Source organism: Perognathus longimembris, unplaced genomic scaffold (genome assembly GCF_023159225.1).
Source record: "Perognathus longimembris pacificus isolate PPM17 unplaced genomic scaffold, ASM2315922v1 HiC_scaffold_4718, whole genome shotgun sequence".
NCBI classification, from domain to species: domain Eukaryota; kingdom Metazoa; phylum Chordata; class Mammalia; order Rodentia; family Heteromyidae; genus Perognathus; species Perognathus longimembris.
The window spans coordinates 25379-39715 of record NW_025960066.1 but is presented as its reverse complement, the minus strand read 5'-3'; the positions used below and the strand labels follow the sequence as shown (position 1 = coordinate 39715).

Genomic DNA, 14337 nt, shown 5'->3' with positions numbered 1-14337 from the left:
GAGAGAGTCTTATCTTGAGTGGGTTTTGAGTGCGCTGGACTCTCCATTTCTGGGTCGTTTCTTCAGCAGAAGCAGGTTTGGCGTGAGACGCGTGAATCCAAGCTGCTATGCCGTCTACCTTTAAGGCGGTTGGAGTGGTCAAGAGCACAGTGTAGGGGCCTTTCCAGCGAGGTTCCAAGTTTTTGGTCTGATGTCGCCGGACCCACACAGAGTCTCCGATCTGGAACTGATGTGGTACCACAGGTTTATCCAACTGTTCCTTGTAGGCGGCAGCGAGTGGCTTCCAGACCTCTCTCTGGACGGTCTGTAGGGCCTGCAAGTGGGCTTGAAGATTTTGGCTGTCAGCAAAAGTGGAGATATCAGAACTATAAAAACTAACAGAGGGAGGGGGTGCCCCGTAGAGAATCTCAAAGGGGGTAAGTCCGTGGGGCCCAGGAGTATTACGAGCCCGGTAAAGGGCAAGAGGGAGTAGGAGTACCCAGTCCTTTGAGCCAGCTGCGAGCGTTAATTTAGTTAGAGTCTCCTTAATAGTTCTATTCATTCTCTCTACCTGCCCTGAACTCTGGGGTCTATACGAACAATGCAATTTCCAATTAATCCCCAGTAACATGGCCACCTGTTGGCTTACCTGGGAGACGAAGGCTGGTCCATTGTCAGACCCCAAAAATTTAGGCATGCCATACCTGGGAAAGATTTCTTCCAGTAGTTTCTTGGTGACGACTTTGGCAGTTTCCTGCTTTGTGGGGAAGGCTTCCACCCAGCCAGAAAAAGTATCGACGAATACCAGCAGATACTGATATCCGTAAAGCCCAGGCTTGATTTCAGTGAAGTCAATTTCCCAATGGACTCCAGGACGATGTCCTCTCATTCGGACTCTTCCTAATCCTTGTTTTATTTTCCCAGCATTTACCATGGCACATGCACGGCACCTATTATATATTTCTTGCAAAATATCTTCCTTATCCAAAAAATAACAAAATTTCTCGTCCCGATCAAGGAGGGCTTTTATTTTTCTGGGGCTTAAGTGCGTCAGCTGGTGTACCTGTTCAATTACTTGCCGGGCGAAGTTCCTGGGCAATACAGTCTTATTATTAAGAGTCCATATTTTTTTCTTTACATCTTTTTGGGCCCCTAGGTTTGTTAGGAGCTCTTCATCTTTTTGAGTGTATAGGAATGGTCCTATATCTGTTTTCTCCTGACCCGCACTAGACTGTAGGCACATTGCTCTGGGCTTTATCTGGTCTTCTGGTTTAATGCTAGCACTCTGCCACTCAAGCCATTGTGCCCGCGCCTCCTTATCGGAGACTGGGAATGTAGGGACCGGGATCACAGCCGCCCTCCGGGCTGTCTCATCAGCCATCCTGTTGCCCCGGGCAATAGGGCTGTCTCCCTTCTGGTGCCCTGGGCAGTGCATGATGCTGAGCTTACGAGGGAAGAATAGTGCGTTCAACAGGGCCAAAATTTCCCTTTTGTTCTTAACTTCCTTTCCTTCAGAAGTCAATAGCCCTCGTCGACTGTATATCTCCCCGTGAATATGGGCAGTGGCAAAGGCATATCGGCTATCTGTATATACATTGAGTCTTTTTCCACATGCCATCTTAAGTGCCTGGGTGAGGGCGATCAGCTCTGCCCTCTGTGCTGAAGTCCCTGGTGGGAGGGTCCTTGCCCAGATTACCTCAGTCTCCGTGGTTATGGCTGCTCCCGCCTTCCGTTCCCCATTCAGCACCAGGCTGCTCCCATCAGTATACCAGGTAAAGTCAGCATCCTGGAGTGGTTGGTCAGTCAGGTCGGAGCGGGTCCCGTGCACTTCTGCTAAAATCTCAAGACAATCATGGGGAGCCGCTTTCTCATCCGTCGATGGAAGCAACGTGGCAGGATTGATGGCCGTGACGGGCCCAAACCGGACCCGATCTGTGTCCAGGAGCATAGTTTGGTAATGAGTCATGCGGGCATTGGACAGCCAACGATCTGGCGGCTGCCTGATTAGTGCCTCCACCGCGTGCGGGGCCAGAATAGTCAGGGATTGCCCAAAAGTTAACTTGCTGGCGTCTTTAACCAAGACGGCAATGGCGGCCACCATCCTGAGACAGGGTGGCCACCCTGAGGCTACCGGGTCCAATTTCTTGGAGAGGTAGGCCACCGGCCGCCTCCAAGGCCCCAATCTTTGAGTTAATACTCCCTTCGCGTGTCCTTTGTTTTCGGCTACATACAAATCGAAGGGTTTAGTCAAGTCTGGGAGTCCTAGGGCTGGAGCTGTTAGGAGAGCCTTTTTGATGTTCTGGAAGGCCTTCCGGTGTTCTTCTCCCCAGGCAAACATCGTGCCCTGTTTGGTGAGTGGGTACAGGGGACTGGCCATTTCGGCAAAGCCTGGTATCCACAGTCTGCAGAACCCGGCTGTTCCCAAAAATTCCCTTAACTGTCGGGGGTTCTGGGGCTCGGGTATTTTCATGACTGTCTCTTTTCTTGCATCCGTCAGCCACCTTTCTCCCTTTTTAATTAGATAGCCCAGGTAGGTCACCTGTTGTTGGCAGATTTGGGCCTTTTTAGCGGAGGCTCGATACCCTAGGGTCCCGAGGGCATGTAATAAGTCTCTGGTTCCTTCCTTACATTCCTGTTCGGATGTCGCGGCCAGCAACAAATCATCGACATACTGGAGTAGCATCAAGGCTGGATGTTGGACCCGAAAATCTGCCAGGTCTCGATGTAAGGCCTCATCAAATAGGGTAGGGCTATTTTTAAATCCCTGGGGGAGTCTAGTCCAGGTCAATTGCCCTGAGATTCCCAATTCAGGATCCTTCCACTCAAAGGCAAAAATAGGCTGGCTATCTGGGTGGAGCCTTAGGCAAAAGAAGGCATCCTTTAAGTCCAAAACTGTATACCAACAATAGGCTGGTGACAGTCCGCTTAACAAGTTGTATGGGTTGGGCACCGTGGGATGTATATCTTCTACCCGCTTGTTAACTTCTCGTAAGTCTTGGACCGGTCTATAGTCTCCTGTCCCTGGCTTTTTAACGGGGAGTAAGGGGGTGTTCCATGGGGACTGGCAAGGTTTTAAGATCCCCTGATCCAGGAGCCTCTTTATGTGAGGTTTAATTCCTGTTCTTGCTTCCTGCGACATTGGGTACTGCTTAATTGAGACAGGTGTGGTATTGGCTTTTAAAGCTATAACCAGTGGAGCCTGTCGTCTGGCCAATCCCATGCCTCCTGTTTCTGCCCATGCTTGAGGGAAATCATTTATCCATTTTGGGTCAAGGGGGAGTTCCTTCCTTTTGTTATTTTCATATAGCCTGTATTCTTCTTCCAGACTCAAAGTTAACACATGTAAAGGTTGATTTTTGGGGCCGGCTACACGTACCCCAGATTCCTCAAAATGAATTTGGGCTTTCAATTTCTGGAGCAAATCTCTCCCCAATAGGGGGTATGGACAGTCAGGAACATGTAGAAAAGAATGAGTCACCTTACCGGTAGCCAAGTGGACTTTCCGATCGGTAGTCCATCGATATCGCCGTCCTCCGGTGGCTCCCTGGACCCATGCCGACTTGTCACTGAGGGGTCCTGGGTTATGGTTCAGGACGGAATGTTGGGCTCCTGTATCAACTAGGAAGGTGACCGGCTGCCCCCCTACGTCTAGAGTTATCCTGGGTTCAGGGGGGGGCTCCTGACCCCGACCCCCCTAATCGTCCAGGGTCAAGAGAGATGTTTTGGGTCGAGGCCGGGACCCCCGGGGGTTCTTCGGGCAATCTTTTGCCCAGTGCCCTCTTTCTTTACAATAAGCACATTGGTCTTTTTCCACTCGGGGGGGTCCTCTTCGCTCTCCCTCCTGTCTATCCTGTCTCTGTCCTGTCACTAAGGTGGCCATGAGTCTACTAAGGTCCTTACTCTTCTTTCGATCACGTTCCTCTGCCTCTCTCTTTAGCCTTTCATCTCTTTCCTCCCTTGTCTCTCTCTTATTAAATATCTTTTCCGCCTCCTTAAGTAGATCCTGTAGGGAACTTTCCCTTAAGTTCTCCAACCTTTCCAGTTTCTTTCTAATGTCCGGGGCAGATTGCCAAATGAAAGACATAGAAACGTTAGTTGCCTGCCCTGGATCTTCAGGATCATAGGGAGTGTATATTCGATAAGCCTCTTTTAGTCTCTCTAGGAAGGCAGAGGGAGTTTCCTCAGATCTCTGAATAACCTGTTTTACCTGAGCCAAATTTGTGGGGCGCCTAGCTGCCCCATGGAGACCCGCTATAAGCAACTGGCGATAAAGGATTAGGTGGTTCCTACCTTCCACAGTGGTGAAATCCCAATCTGGTCTCTCTAAGGGAAAAGCAGCATTAATCTCATTAGGCAGCTGTGTCGGCCGCCCATCTGCCCCGCGAACATTTTTCCGAGCTTCCAGGAGGACTCTCTGCCTCTCTTCAGTAGTCAGGAGAGCCTGCAACAACTGTTGGCAGTCATCCCAGGTAGGCTGGTGGGTAACAAGTATGGATTCAATCAAGGCAGTCAACATGGCGGGATCTTTTGAGAAAGGAGGGTTATTGTTTTTCCAGTTATACAAGTCTGAGGCTGAAAAAGGCCAATACTGAAGTTGTCCGACAGCCCCCGTCCTTAGGGGAAATGCCTGGGCAGTAGAGTCTGCAGGGGGTAAATTACCTTCCCTCCTTACCCTTGTTCTAGTGGCGATAGGGGAAGGATCTGGCTGCTGCCCGCTTTCCCTAGGGCCGGCCTCGGCAGGGTAGGGTGGGGGCTGAGGCAACCGGGAGTCATCAGTCAACAAATCCAGGAGGAGGTCGTCTCCAGGGGGTAGAACCTTGGGGACATTTGCCTTAGGGTCCTTTAGGGTCAAAGGAGGTTCAGTAACGGCAGGGTAAAGGGAGGATTGGGAAGGGGGAGCGGAGGGTGTAGGAGGGTGTGATGGAGGAAACAAAACAAAGGGCTTAGCCCATGGCGGGGGTTCAGCAGTCAAAGCTTCCCAGGTAAGGATGTAGGGGACCTGGTCTGGATGCCCGTGCGGGCCGGGAACCATTATCTTTGCCTTGACCTGTAAAATAAGATTAGCATTGAAGGACCCATCTTTTGGCCAGCCCACCCCGAAAGTGGGCCATTCTGAGGAACAAAAAGTGACCCAAGGTCGCTTGTGGACCTCGAGGGAGAGGTTGCTGGCGATCTTCCGAACCTCTGACCAATGCTGTAAAGTCAAAGTTAAAGGAGTGGTAACAGATTGACCCATTATTTCAAAAACACAGAGTCCTAGGACAGACAAGACAAAAACTGTGGAGACAAAACTGAAACAGATTTTCGCAGCGCGGCTTCGGTTGAAAATCGAAAGGGAAAGTTCTAATGGAGACTGTGTTCGTGAGAGTCCGGATCTCTCGTCTCCTTCACAAATCACGTAGCCCTCGGTCAGCGGGGCAGCCCCAAAGGGACTGACTCTCTTCCAAGCTACGGAGGACAAATGGGCCAGGGTGGCCTCCAAAGACCACTGGGACGTCTCCCAGGGCTGCGGTCGGGAGTACGAGTTCGTCAACTCCTCCACGGAGCCGCCCAATACAAATCTAGCTAGCTAACTAGTACAAGAACAAAGCAAACGCAAGCGCAGAACACCAAAAACAGAGACACAGACAAGTGCGATCGCTGGCCAGCTTACCTCCCGTCGGTGAGTCGGTGGTCCCTGGGTGGGGGTCTCCGATCCCGGACGAGCCCCCAGATGAAAGACCCCCGAGCGATGGGCTGTCTTTCTGTCTGAGGAGACCCCCAGAGATCAACGAGACACACGAGGGCTGCAACAGCAAGAGGTTTATTGAGGGTTGCGGGTACCCGGGCGTCCAAGTCCTCGCAGGGAGATGGCGCACCGGAGCTCGATGCCTAGGGGTTTTTATAAGGGGGGAATTGCGGAAGCGGGCTTACAGAAGCTAACAGCCTGGTTACAGGGATTGGTCAGTCCAAATAAGGCAAGAGACAAGACTGCATGACTCTGATTGGTCCACGTTGGTGAGCCGAAAATATTTTTCGTTTTCCTGTTTTTGCAACCCTTGGTTCTCGGAAAACTTAATTTTGAACGTTTATCTAGCGCAATCTTGAGGTCGTCTGGTTTTGGTTCCTGGAATTGGTTACTGTTATTGACTTCCATTCCCAGAACCCTAGCCAGGTGTTTGTTATTGACTTAGTTTCCCAGAACCTGGCCGGGGTTGACTCACGCTGCCTTGTCCTTTATTTTCTAGCTGGCTTTACTGATTTTTATTAATCTGAAATCTGGGTAGGGGTCTTTCAGGGTCTTTCAGGACGACAGGAAGACAGACAGAAAGACAGAACGGCAGAAAGAAGGAAAGAGAGAAAGAAAAAAGAAAGAGGGGGTCAGGCAGGGAGGGAAGGAGTGAGGGAGAACACAGAGAGGCTTCTTCTGACAAACACAGAGTAGGTGCGCGGGTCACGCACTCACAGCACAAGTCTGAAAACCCACGGAGAAAGTTGAAAACAAGATGGGGAGAACGTGTGTACTCGCCCATCACTAAATCAAAGGAAAGGGCTGGGAACGTGGCTTAGTGGTACAGTGCTTGCCTAGCATGCACGAAACCCTGGGTTCGATTCCTCAGCACTACATAAAAAGCCAGAAGTGGCACTGTGTGGTTCAAGAGGTAGAGTGCCAGCCTTGAGCAAAAAATGAGCCAGGGAGGGACATTGTTCAGGCCCTGAGTCCCAAGTCCCACTACTGGCAAAAGGGAGGGGGAGGGAGAGAGAGAGAGAGAGAGAGAGAGAGAGAGAGAGAGAGGAGAGGAGAGGAGAGAAAGACAGACAGACGGAAAGGAAAGGAAAGGAAAGGAAAGGAAAGGAAAGGAAAGGAAAAGGAAAAGGAAAAGGAAAAGGAAAAGGAAAAGGAACAAAAATCAAAGTTAAACCAAACCAAACCAGAGCAGCTGCTGGGGAACGGGGAGGGGTGGAACTACACTATGCCCTGCCCAACCTCTCCTCCATGTGCTCCGACTTCGGTCCGGACAGCTAGGCTTTTCTAATCGGCTCCTCTGTAGCAGGATTCGGGGCAAGGGGCAATGAATCGAAATCATACAGGCATATGTTTCAGGATGGAGGCACGGCTCAAATGAAAGCGCTGCCAGCCCGCCCTGCCAGCCAAGTAAGAAGACCCTGACAGGTTCGATTCCCGGCAGCACTGGTGGTACGGTGGAGTCGGTCCACAAAGCCTCTGGGGACGCGCGGTGCGCGGCGGCGGCGGCGGCGGCGGCGGCGGCGGCGGCTGGAGTTACCGCAGCAGTTGTGCACACTCGAGTAAGCGGCGGGGTCGGTGGGCAGTATGACACTTGTCAACTGCATTGCCACTCACGTGCCGTGCCTTTGGAGGGGGGCAGCGGGGAGTGAGTGGAAATCCAGGAGAAACGCACACACCACACAAACCCGCCCAAGCAGAGTGGAGGGGGAGGGAGGGGTTCCTATGTCGCTGGGGTGAAGGATGGATTGCTAGATAGCACAGTCCCGGTGGCCTTTATTTGGGGTCCACAAAGGAACGTATGCAGAAACGCAGGGTTGCAGGGGCGGGGGGGGGTCCGCATCGCAGGAGGGGTATAGTGTCAGAGCCTGGGGCATGCCAAACACCCCAGTCCATCAAAAACAGGTAGAGCGCCTGTGCGCCTGTGAGTCTGTGCGCCTATCCACAAGGGAAGTTCACTCGTTCAGTTAGAAGTTCACTCGTTCAGTTAGCAAAAGAACAAAAATTAGGCCATTTGCAGGGAAATGGACGGATGGATGGATGGATGGGTGTGTGTGTGTGTGTGTGAGAGAGAGAGAGAGAGAGAGACAGAGACAGAGACAGAGACAGAGACAGACAGACAGACAGACAGACAGAACCTAGACCAAGCAAGGGAAGCCCAAACTCAGAAATACAGACAGCAGACAAACAGACGAGGGCGCGTGTGCATTTTCTCTCATACGAGCATGCTAGATCAAAACTCTAACCTATACAAGACTCTAGACAATCACAGTCTGTCAGAAGGTGTAACTCCTGTGAACATTCACGATACTGCACATAGGACGTGTTATCCAAAGGAATGACAGGGACGTCGGACCCTGGGTTTTTCTGTTGGCATTTCTGGCAGCGGCGGGGCGGCGTTTCGTCGAGCTTTGAGTCTGTCTTTTCCTTTTTAACTGGGACAAGGGTAGGGGCGCAGAAATTGAGCAAAGTAGGGTGAACAAATGCATCCGTGGTACATGGCAAGCACCGTATGGAAAGTTACCTGTGCAGTTTGTGAGCAGGGATGGGAGGCGGGAGCCGGGGGAGCAAGCAAAAGAAGGGGTAGAAGGGGTAGGAGAAAAGAAAGGAGGGGAATACGGGAGGGAGGGAGGGAGGGAGAACACTAAGGAAATGTACTGATTACTGCACTTATGAGATGTTAAGCCCTCTTTGCAATACCTTGAGATCATAGAACTACGAAACCAGTTTAAGGGGGGGGGGAACCCTCCTTGTAAATATAAAGGCGCCATTTAGCCATCGGACACCTCACCCAGACAGACCCCTTTCCTTGAAAGTGTGATAGGAAACCGTCTGTCCCTCCGTCCCTCCGCCCCACGCCCGTGCCTCCCTGCCTCCATCCCTCTCTCTCCCTCTCCGAGTAGATAGGATCAGATTACAGGCACGGGACACTGGACCCCCGACTCCAAGAAAGTTTCCCTGTTCGCTGATGTTGTTTCCCTTTAAACAAAACAGCAGAAGAGAGCCGGTGCTGCCACGTCACTACTCTCGCGAGAGTCTCCCGTCACCATTCTTGGCCATCAGCCCGCCGTTCCGCACATTGTCCGTTAGGTGGCGCCCCAGGAAAAGGGACAACGGCCGACCCAAGAACAATCAAGAGAAAACAGGCATCGGAAGGGCCCCGGGGTGCGAGTGGGGAGAAAGGCGCCGATTGATTTTTCACTCACTCACTTCACAGCATGGGGGAGGAGGGGGACCCGAAACCAACCAAACGAACAAGCAAAAATATCAAAACCACTTTCCCAGCTGGACACGTGAACGAGCTGACCGTCAGTCTTCCCTCCTCGGGGCTCACAGTCAGTTCCTCCATGGAGGTGTCTCTTCACCACCGGAAGAATCCTACCCGATGGAGGAGGCCTGCTGCGGGGGATGGCACAGGCACGCACGCACGCAGGACCTCACCGCAGCTCAGTGCCTAGATGCCTCTGACCCCCATGATCACGAGAGGTCTTTTCCCTTTCTCCTTTGTTGCTGTGGTCATGTTTGTCTGTCCTGTTTAGTTTAGTTTAGTTTTGTTTTGTTCCTTTATCCGTGTCTGGGAGGGGCACAGAAGTGGAGGGACTAAGGGTGAACAAATGCTAAGGAGGTACTCTCTACGCAGTGTATTGGAAATGCATTACACAACTTGTGGGTGAAGACAGGAGGGAAAGGCCTGTGAGAGAGCCAGGGAAGGAGTGACACTGTCCCAAAAGAAATGTACTGGGTGGTTCTGGGGAATCTACTCTCCTTGTAACTGCAACCCACTCTTTTGTGCCTTCTGGGACTTGGACTCAGGTCCTGGGCACTGTCCCCGAGCTTCCCTGTGCTAGCATTCTATAGCACTTGAGCCACAGTGACACTTCTGGCCTTTTATTATTATTTTTTCTCTGTGTGTGTGGTACTGAGGAATGGAACCCGGGGGCTTCATGCATGCTAAGAAGGCCCTCTACTACTGCTGAGGCACATTCCCGCCCCCTGTAAGATTCTGTCACTATTAACAGCCTTTTTTTTTTAAATTAAATTTTATCTACAAGCTGTCATGCAAAGGGGGTGCAGTAACATAGTAAGGCAGTGACTACATTTCATTTCTCGTGATATCTCACACCCTCATTTTTCTTTCCCTTCCCTAGACCAGGTAGGCATATAGACAATATGTAGCGTACCAAAATCATACACAGTAAACAAGTAGGAAATTCACGTAGAATCAGTCTTGTTTTTTCTTTCTAAACACGACACGGAGGAGAAATTATTCCTAAGGAATAGGTTTCCCTTAAAAGTATATACTCCCTTAAAAGTATACCGAGCCCGTGCCAAGTTATCTGTGTATTTCTAAACTAGAGTTATCCGAGGGGCAGCGAAGGACCGTAAGCCACTTCTGCCGTGGCAGCATTAAAGCAAGAAAGCGACGCAAAGTACCTTCTCATTAACACACGTTCATTTATAAATCTGCACACAGAGGACATTAAACTTTACTAATGCACCGAACTGCGATTAACCTACGAAGGAGGCAAAATAGGAAAATCGGGGATAGAAAGTTTGGTTCATCTTCACCCAGTAGACCTTCTAAAGCTAAAGTGACATGAGTAACCCACAAATGTTTGTTGTGAAAATGCATACATACATACATACAGGAGTAGATGGAATAAAATATGATGTCCTTCTTTAAAAAAAAAAAAATGCCCAAAAGCCAGGAGTGGAGCTGTAGCTCAGCTGGTAGAACCCTAGTCTCCAGGGGAAAAAAAGCTCAGGGAGACCACCTAGGCCCCAGAGGCATCTTAGGGCCCCATACCAAGAGTGACTGGAGATTCTTTGATTCCTGCGCCACGTTTCTAACAAACACAGATGTTTCTCCTGTCATTCCTTTGGAGGGAAGGGTAGAGGGAGAGGCAGGGGCAGGGGCAGGGTCAGGGGCAGGGGCAGAGGCAGAGGCACAGGCAGGCCCTGGCCTGACCTGGGCAAGAAGATGGAGAGAACACAAGACAAGGCCCTTGACCTCCTTCCCCCTTCCCCTTCTCTCTCCTCACTCCAGAGAAATCAGCCACAGGACATCACACACTCACAGTGATGGAGGGGCCTAGGGCAGAGTCCGGGCATGCCAGCCACCCCCATTCTGTGCCCGGAGCGACACTCCACCGGCAGGGGGCGGGTGGTAGCAGCAGTCTGACAAGTTTCAGCTAGGAGGAAGTCAGTCGTTTGCTGCCGCAGGGGGTGGCGGGGTAGAGAGGTGAGGGAGGTGAGCCCGGCAGAAAGGAAAATACCAGAAAAGGCTGACTTTAGGACCAAAGAGGCCAATTTCATAAACACAGAGGGAAGGGTGAGCCATTTCCCTGTGGCGTGCACGTGTGTGTGTGTGTGTGTGTGTGTGTGTGTGTTACAAAGTTAGAAGTGCTGAGGGCTGTGCCGCCCCGCCCCCACCCGGCCAGAGAGCTCTGCTCTGTGTAAACTCGGGGTGGGGGTGGGCCGAAGGCTAGCCGAGCAATCCGCTCCTCCTGGAACTCTAGGCCACTTTCCTTTGTCTTGTAAATGTTCCCATGGCAACGGCTTAACAGCCCTGCTGATAAAAGGGAAAAGGGAAAAGGGAAAAGGGAAAGGGGCTGGGGGGGTGGGGACGAAGGAGAAGAAGAAGAAGAAGAAGAAGAAGAAGAAGAAGAAGAAGAAGAAGAAGAAGAAGAAGAAGAAGAAGGAGGAGGAGGAGGAGGAGGAGGAGGAGGAGGGAGGGAAGGAAGGAAGGAAGGAAGGAAGGAAGGAAGGAAGGAAGGAAGGAAGGAAGGAAGGAAGAAAAAACGCCTGGCAGGCCGCAGTTGAGGCCCTGAATTCAATGGCCACTAACTAAATAAAACGGTTTTAAGAAAATATTAACGAAGAGTCCTAGGCATGGGGTGAGCAGGCCTAGGCCCCACCTATGAGATGTGTGTGGTGGGGAGGGGGTGCTGTGTTCCATTCCCAGAAAGAACCACCAGGAATTCAGAGACAAGACACCTTCCTAGTGAATGAATGAATGGGTGAGTGACTCCAGTGAAGGCACAGACACATCCACCTATTTTGTTTGCCTTTCAGTCCTGCTACCTGTTAGCATAATCACCCTCGTTTTAGGCAGACAGCCTGCCTTCCTCTTGGGTGACCCACAAACCAGGCCCGCCCGGTGACAGTCACCGGTTCCCACCCAACCTGTTGTTGCACGGCAAGCATGTTCTGCCCCGGTCACTCGGCTATTTCTAGTGCCCAGATACAAAAAGTAGCGTCCCACCTAAGTGCCAAGACCTACAATGTTTTCACAGTCGCCCATTCCCACCTGCAACACACATACCCCCAACCCTAAAAGCATCAGCGACCTATTTCTGTCACAGTCAGGATGCCAATTCCCCGTCCCAGAGCTGTATTTCTAATGTTTAGGTAGTAGCTACAGAAGGTATAGTCCGAGCCTATGTGTCAGAGAGAGGATGCCGCCCCCCCCCCAAAAAAAAGCTGGCTATAAATCATCTGAAGAATGTCCTGTCCCAGATGTCTGGTATGTCCAGTGCCCAGCTGTAACAACATAAGACTTGCCTTTCCCAGCCCCTTCTGCCTTCAGCCTCCCTGATACTGTATCACTAGCCCCCTGACTGAAACATTTTAAAATGTTTCTTTCTTCCACAAGACTGTGTGTCCATATGGTTTCTGGGCTGGTGCTTATACTACCAACAACTGTTTAAACACACACACACACACACACACACACACACACACACACACACACATACACACACACACAATGTCAAAGCCCACCCATAGGTACAACCATGAATGGAAAGCACCCACAGGGTCATCTTTTAAATCCTGTTAGAAGCTCAAGCTACATAGTTACTTTGTTTCTTTTTTCTCCTTGTCTTTTCAGGGTTTGGATTTCCTTTCTGCAGGTAGCCCTTAAGCACTGTGCGCCTCCCTGTCTGTTTCTCCCCTAAGAGGATGTATATCTTGTTTTGGCGTTCCACTGTGCCTGCGTGTCCAGAGCAGCTTCATAAAACAGGTCGAGATTACTTCTCCAAGGAGCCAAAGCCCCCCTTTGCAATCCCACCATGAAGTGGTCGCAGTGGCCTGGTTTGAGTGTAGGCATCAACTAAAAAATTACCTCCTTTAGCTTGTGCTTTTATTTCTCCTCTTTTCTTTTCCTTCCTAAGACTCCAAGCCCCCCAATCCCCCACCCCCGTATCCCAGAGCTCTCTATCTCTCACCTTTTCTTTCTCTGTAGTTTGAGCCCTGACTTGTATAACCCCATGAATCTCTGTGTCTTTTTTCTTTTTCTTTTCTTTTCTTCTCTCTCTCTCTCTCTCTCTCTCTTTTCTGAGATCTGGTAACCTGGTGGAGATAAAAACTTAGGAAGAAGGGACTCTGGGGCTATCCCAGACGAAACCCCAAATGTTATGCCGAGTCGCGAGACCACCAAGAAGGCCACCGAGACTCAGAAGTTCCGAAATGAATGCAAAAGCAAGGCAAGACTTTATTCAGCGGCTCGGGCCTCATCTTACCCGACACCCCCCCCCCCTCCGACATAGCGGAGGTTAGGAGGAAGCCAGGAGCTGCGATTGCACAGGGCTTATAAAGGCAAAAAACAAAGTTACAGCAGTCAGGTGTTCAAGCAAGCACGATTAGGGCTCAGGGCTCGCGATGCATTCTTGTGGCGGTTAGAGTTAAGCATTCCCAGGCGGTTGGAGTTCTTGACCGGGTAGGCCCTAATAAGCGTGCCCTGGGTTTGCTCATAGTTTAAGCAGACGACAAAACGGGGGCTGCCTGAAAATGGGGTTTACTTTAACTCTTCATTCCACCCTTCGAAGAGAGGATGAAAAGGGAGGGAGGAACGGAGGTAAGTAGGCAGAGAGAGAGAGAGAGAGAGAGAGAGAGAGACAGACAGACAGAGACAGAGACAGAGATAGAGACAGACAGACAGAGACTGTGAGTGAGAAACAGGAGCTACTCCACATTAATTATATTTATTTATTTATCTACCTACCTACTTTATTGATTTATTTTTGCCATTCCTGGGGCTTGAACTCAGGGCCTGGGCACTGTCCCTGAGCTGCTTTGGCTCAAGGATAACCATCTACCACTTGAGCCACAGTGCCAATTCTGTTTATGTGTTACTGAGGCCTAGGACCAGGGCCTCAGGTAGGTTAGATAAGCAAGCACTTTACCATTAAGCCACATTCCCAGCCCCCCACCCCCTGCATTCTTTAATAGAACTGTATTGTTTGAGTGAGAAGTGAAGCCAGATAGCCTGGGGCTTGGTTATCACGCCTGAGGCCCTGGGTTGGATTCCTTAGTAACACACACACACACACACACACACACACACACACACACACACACACACACTGTATTCATGCCCACATGAGCTAAAGAAAATGTAGAGTCAATTTAAGGCCTTGCTTCTCTGTTTTGAACATTAATGCTCGTGAGCAAAATGGATGCCAGCTGCGAGAGAGAGAGAGAGAGAGAGAGAGAGAGAGAGAGAGAGAGAGGAAGGAAGGAAGGAAGGAAGGAAGGAAGGAAGGAAGGAAGGAAGGAAGGAGAAGCTGTCGGTTAGAATCCTTAGCACAACATAAACAGAAAAAAGGGGGAAGTGGAGTGGAGTTCTGGCT

At 50.7% G+C, this 14337-nt stretch overlaps 1 protein-coding gene across 1 annotated transcript; it reads right to left on the bottom strand.

Annotated features, from left to right (window-relative positions):
* Positions 1-7311, bottom strand: LOC125344948. The gene is made up of 8 exons (XM_048337230.1): positions 7161-7311; positions 5378-5427; positions 5075-5173; positions 4652-4819; positions 4270-4302; positions 1233-3673; positions 629-1070; positions 1-324 (listed from the first exon to the last, which is right to left on the bottom strand). The coding sequence occupies exons 1-8, from the start codon at positions 7309-7311 to the stop codon at positions 139-141; spliced, it is 3570 nt and encodes a 1189-aa protein (XP_048193187.1). The 3' UTR covers positions 1-138.
* Positions 7312-14337: the final 7026 nt, after the last annotated feature.

What these genes read in the sequence shown, in the direction of transcription:
- LOC125344948 (XM_048337230.1), bottom strand. Translation starts at nt 7,311, where the DNA reads ATGCAGTTGACAAGTGTCATACTGCCCACCGACCCCGCCGCTTACTCG. An exon ending in CAGAATGGCCCACTTTCGGG is followed by an intron (nt 4,820 to 5,074) that starts GTGGGCTGGCCA and finishes TTGACCCTAAAG; the next exon opens with GACCCTAAGGCAAATGTCCC. An exon ending in GACCAGCCTTCGTCTCCCAG is followed by an intron (nt 325 to 628) that starts GTAAGCCAACAG and finishes AAAATCTTCAAG; the next exon opens with CCCACTTGCAGGCCCTACAG.